The sequence below is a fragment of the Vigna radiata genome, chromosome 9, assembly GCF_000741045.1.
Source record: "Vigna radiata var. radiata cultivar VC1973A chromosome 9, Vradiata_ver6, whole genome shotgun sequence".
NCBI lineage: Eukaryota > Viridiplantae > Streptophyta > Magnoliopsida > Fabales > Fabaceae > Vigna > Vigna radiata.
This window is the reverse complement of record NC_028359.1, coordinates 11,106,043-11,111,660: the sequence shown is the minus strand read 5'-3', so window position 1 is coordinate 11,111,660 and position 5,618 is coordinate 11,106,043. Positions and strand designations below refer to the sequence as shown.

The 5,618-nt window shown below is 35.8% G+C and overlaps 1 protein-coding gene across 1 annotated transcript; it reads right to left on the bottom strand.

The window, feature by feature from the left end:
- Positions 1-38: 38 nt before the first annotated feature.
- Positions 39-5,618, bottom strand: LOC106773331 (TMV resistance protein N). Its single transcript, XM_022785912.1, has 7 exons — positions 5,134-5,618; positions 3,960-5,043; positions 3,613-3,876; positions 2,757-3,484; positions 1,732-2,279; positions 361-1,305; positions 39-239 (listed from the first exon to the last, which is right to left on the bottom strand). Exons 1-4 carry the CDS (start codon positions 5,616-5,618, stop codon positions 2,888-2,890), a joined length of 2,430 nt encoding a protein of 809 aa, XP_022641633.1. The 3' UTR covers positions 39-239; positions 361-1,305; positions 1,732-2,279; positions 2,757-2,887.

Sequence of the window (5,618 nt, the reverse complement as noted above, 5' to 3'; positions counted from 1 at the left end):
ACCTGTCCTGCTATTCTTATTTATAGACTGCACATTTGTAACTGACCATTAATTTCATTGATTTGCTGCACCTTCCGTTACATCTCCATCAAGGCTCATCAATGCTCCTACAACCTCACTCCTACCCTGCCCTACACCGTTCGGCCCTAGGTTGTACTCATTCCCCAAACTTTGCCAGTCGATCCGACCGAACTCCCTCCACTGCATTTGGTCCGACCGGTCTGACCGAACCCTCTCCACTACAATACACATCATCCAGAATTTTTAAATTGTTTGATTAGCTGAAACTCTGTCACATTGAAAAAAAAAACGCTATGAAATTTTTGAAAGGTGTCGATGCCAGACCACCCAATTTCTTACTCTGCACACTATGGTGGTCAGAGACGGTGACATGCTCCAACCTGGGTAAATACCAGATAGGGGATTTATTTCTTGTGACGTCCGATAGATGGAAAAACATCATGCGATAATCCTGTAATTACACACAGATATATATCGGATGCGTTTTGATCTTGCTATTGAAAAAGGAATACATCTGCACTATGTCTTCATCCAACCAGAAAGGACTAGAGTTTTCAGAGTTCAACTTATAGGCCCTCCTTGTCAGATTGGTAAGACTTGTACAGTTCTTCAAATTTATCAGCAGAAGTTTGCAAATACATCTAATGGACAGTGTAAAAGGAGAAGTGAGATTAAAGTTTGTTTCATTTAGACTTAAAGGAAGTGATAAGGCTACAGTGTTTACAAAAACAGAAACTACCTAGCAGATGGCAAAGCAAAACAAATAATAAAATATCGAACAAGAAATATTATTTGCTAAAGGGAAAAGATTTGACAAAAGGTGACCATCAGAAAACAAATACAATAAACAACTCAGGTAAAGCCAAGGAAGCACCACTGAAGAGTGAGAAACAACGTAAAATAAACATGATTTCTGTAACCATAATTTATACTCTATACAGAAAAGCAAGGAAAAGATGGAAAATAAATAAATAGGAATGCAGGATACTAGGATTAATTCCTTAACTAAAATGATTCTGCTGTCAACAAACGAAGATAAATGACTTACCTCAAGTCAAATTACAATTTTCTTTATGAATTTAATGAGAAAATTTCTCTCTGGCTCACCATACATCAGATACCTGACTGTCTTTATAACCGACAATCCATGATCAAAAGTCATAAAAATCTTCACCTTGTCTCCATAGTGTAAATTTGATATTATGCCATGCTAGTCTTCATCATAAAAGGAAATTACTATGCCATGGTTGGGTATCTATGACGTGCAATATGTTTACTCAATCACTGCAGATATTGACAAATAGAATAAGCGTAAATAAGCAGAAATGAAATTAAACTTGATGTCATAGTGCTTATCATGTTGAAACAAAAACAGAGACTTCCCAACTGATGCAAAAAAACACAAAGCAAAATATCCAACCACAGCTATATTTATTTCATGATGCAATTTTTATTTACGAGGATTTTTTGATGAAATGTGTGCTAAAAGGGAAAAGAGTTGACAAAAGTAGCAACGACAAAACAAATACAATAAATAACTCCAGTAAAATGTGACGAGTGAGAAACAGTTAAAATAAACATGAATTTCTTAACTCTAAACCATATACTCTAAAAAATAGGATTTAAAAAAGTAAATTGCAATCAAGAACACCATGATTAATTTCATAAGTCAAGGGGTCCTGCTGTTCTCAAAGAAGATGAATGACTTACCAGAAGTCTCATTACCAGAGATCCTTAGGAATTTTTCTTTGGCTCCAGCTCCTTTTCTGTTCTCAAAATAGAACATTAACTTAACACAAGTCACACATTAACATTTTATTAATGAATTTATTTAAATAATTTTTCTTTGGCTCGGGACAAGGCTCCATTTCCAAGTCATTTGATTCACCATATATAAGATAGACAGCTGTGTTCTTGATCAGTGATCCATGACCAAAAGTCACAAAAATCTCCACCTTGTCTCCAGATCCTAAATTTGACATTATGAAATCCCAATCTTCATGGTTAAAGGAAACTCCTGAGCTATGGTTGTGCATTTGTAATGTGCACTTCGTGTAATTAACAATGAAGACAGTAGTAAGTTTAGGTTTAATGATTTTGGAGGTTGGTAAATAAACAACACACAAAGCCATTCCCTTCATGACACGATCCTGAGGCAAAGTGAAAGAAACAGAATGTCCCTCACCCATATGGGCCAACCAATAAGGATCATTGTCGCCAGGGAGAGAAATATCACTTGACTCACTGCTTGCCAATACCTGTACCATTAGATCAAAAGCTTAATTATTTATGTAATTTTGCTGTTCAAATTACCTTCTGCGATCATTATTTTATCATTAATATTATGAATTCGGCATTTATAATCTGACAAAAATGTGAAACATAATTAAGACATCATTGATAATTAATCTAAACAAACCTAGTTAGTTTTGTTCTGATATATCACCATCGTGTCCTTAGAGATTTAGAATGCATTTCTATTTTCATCTCTTTCAGTTTATAATTCTACAATCATTGGGAATAAAACAATCACGAAGCAAGCAAAGAAAAGAAGTGGAAATCAATTCCTAGTACTTAGTATAAGTATAATGACTCCGTTAGCTGATTACAAAAATCAGACAGAAGTGAAGGGTTTTAAAAGTTCCATATTGTAGTTTCGTTTTATTTATGTTCTCTTAATTAATAGCTAAATTAATGGTGCAGGTAATAAAGAAATAAGAGAGCTACGGAAGAACCTGAAATAAGCTAAGGCTCACAGTGTTGAAGAATTCTGTGTGTCTTCCAAAGCCAATCAAATATAACCTGAAGTGATGCTTTGGAATTCCTGATTCTGAAATATTTACAACATATTCCACCAAAGTAGTTCTTACTTGCTTAGATAGTGGAAATCGGTGTCACATTGCACCAAAACACTTCGAAGATTTGCAAGGGTGTTAAATAGTGGAATAATGTCATCCCCACTATTATGCTCCTTATCCATGCAAAAGGAATGAATATAAGATAGGGGATTCATTGTTTGCGACATCCAACACCGAATGATAGAAGGAAAAAGATTATATAACAATCCATCAAAATAATATAAGGATATACGTCCAATGCATTTTGAGCTTACAATGGAAAAGGGCACTTGTTTCACAGCTGTATTTTCAGTAATTAGAGTTATCAAGGATTCCATTTGCCCTATATCTTTTTCAATTAGGCTTATCTTTGAACAGCCAGAGAGAATGAGAGTTTTTAAAGATTTCAACCTATATATCTCTTTTGGGAGATTGTTTAGACTTGTACAATCCTTCACATTTAGAAGTGTAAGATTGCATAGGCATCCAATAGATTCATGTACTTGGCGCAACCTTGGGCAATCTTTGAGAATGAGCTGTTCAAGACTTGGTAGTCTCGAAAAGTGAGGGGTTTCTGTCAAGTACATGGAGTGACTGAGATTAAGGACTTTTAGCGAGACCAAAACCTTCAAGAAGATAGTTTTTTGATAAAATATTAGAAAAGAAAATGATGAAATAAAATAGTTATAAGTGGAAAGAAGTATTATATATGATTTTAGTTAAGTTTTAAAAGAAAATGGCGCTTAATAAAAACCTGAGGTTCCTTCCAGAAGAATCGAAGAAGATTGTATTTTAAATCAATCACTATTGCATCATGCAGATAAAGTTCGCTAGGTAGGTATTCTGTAGGAAACCCTTGCCTGCTGATCCATTTCAGTTTCTTAGGATGGAACTCAGAATCTCTAGTAAGGTTGACCAATGTTAATCGAACACTTATCTCGAAAGGAGGATAACGTACAAATAAATCCCTTTCAATAGGCCATCTGTGAATGATTTTGTTCTCCTGTGATGAAAAGAGCTGAGAAAAAATAATATATTCAACATGAGAAAGCAACCACTTTCAAAAGAAGTTTGAAAAGCATAGATTAAGAATGTTCTTACAGTATTCTCTAATAGTGCGTGATGCATATCCTTATCAAGCCACAGCTGATTCTTATTTCGAGGTTCCTTTCTTGAAATTTCAAGAATAACTTCTCTTCCCATTTTTCGTAGCAGAGGATGCACTCCAAGTCTGTTTTTCTTTTTAACTTTTATGAGGTTACGCTCTATGAGAACTCTTATTCCACTATCAGCGTCTACTCCACAGCCATTTAGGATCTTCCTAACATAAGCTTTGCCTTTGCCAACAAAGAAACAGCATACATCAAGGAATAAATCTTTTTCCATTTGATTATGCAAACTGTCGAAGCTTATTTTCAATTTTTGTAGAACTTCATGTTGGGGAATATTGTCTAATTTTGACACTACAGTCTTCCATTCTTCTTTCGTCCTTTCAAATAAACTACTTCCAATGACTTCAAGAGCTAGAGGTAGTCCTCCACATCTAGCAACTACTCTTTTTGCAAGGTCAATGTATTCTGTTTTTGGTTTTGCTTCTCTAAATGCGTGCCAACTAAGAAGTTCAAGGGACTGGTTCTCATTCATTAGATCTATCCGAAAAACTGAACGAACTTCATGTTTCCTTAGCAGGTCTTCATCTCTTGTTGTAATGATTATTACAGATCCTTCACCGAACCATCCCCTACTTTCCCATATGTCTAATGGACAATGTTCATTCACATCGTCAAGTACAATGAGCACCCTTTTCCGATAAAGTCTTTCCAGAATCATACTTCTTCCCATTTCAACGTTATGTATCTCTACCTTTGTTTTCAGGACATCTGAAAGAAACTGTCGTTGTAAATTTACATGCCCTCTCGTCTGACTAACTTCTGAAATATCTTCAATAAAACTTTTTTCCACGAATGTACCATGAATTTGACTATAGATGGCTTTGGCAAGGGTGGTTTTACCCGATCCTCCCATTCCACATATCCCTATCCTACAAAGTCCCGTTGATTTATTTTTTATAATTTGAATCACTTCTTCCGCGAGAGATTGTAATTCAACTGGAAATTTTGTAACAGACAAGACTGGTAAATTAAGAACGCTCTTAACAATTGTGTCCACTAGTTCAGCATCACTCCTTCAAGTGCAATAGCAATTAATGAGAAAGTCATGTATTACCTAAATTCAATCAAAAGCTTAAAATATGCTTATTGAGTGACTGATTTACCTGTAATTGCAATCATCCCATCCAAAGAAATTTGCAGCTTTGGTGATTGCGTGACTCCACCTGGACATGCCATGCTCCAGTTCTTGTGCTGAAAATGTTTGATGTGCAGTTTCTATGAAGGCTTTTCCAAAGTCACCCTTCTGAAGACGTACATCGGATGGCTGAATTTCGTAATATACGGGCAAAACATGTCGGCCATAAGTTTCGTGCCATTCGATGATTTGTTGGAGCTGATGAAGACAGCAAGCAGATTGAGAATAGGTTTCGGTGAAAACAACAATTGCTACCCGACAAAGATTCAGAATAGGCTCTTGGATGTGTTTTGGCTGCACTGCATTGTCGTGCTGAAGGAAAGTAGTTAATCCAACAGAAGAGAGGACAGAATCGAGATGAGAAACAAATTTCCTGCGGATGTCTTCTCCAGTGAAGCTGATGAGCACATCGTACTTCCGTGGGAGTTTGGATGATGAAGACGCAAATTCCAT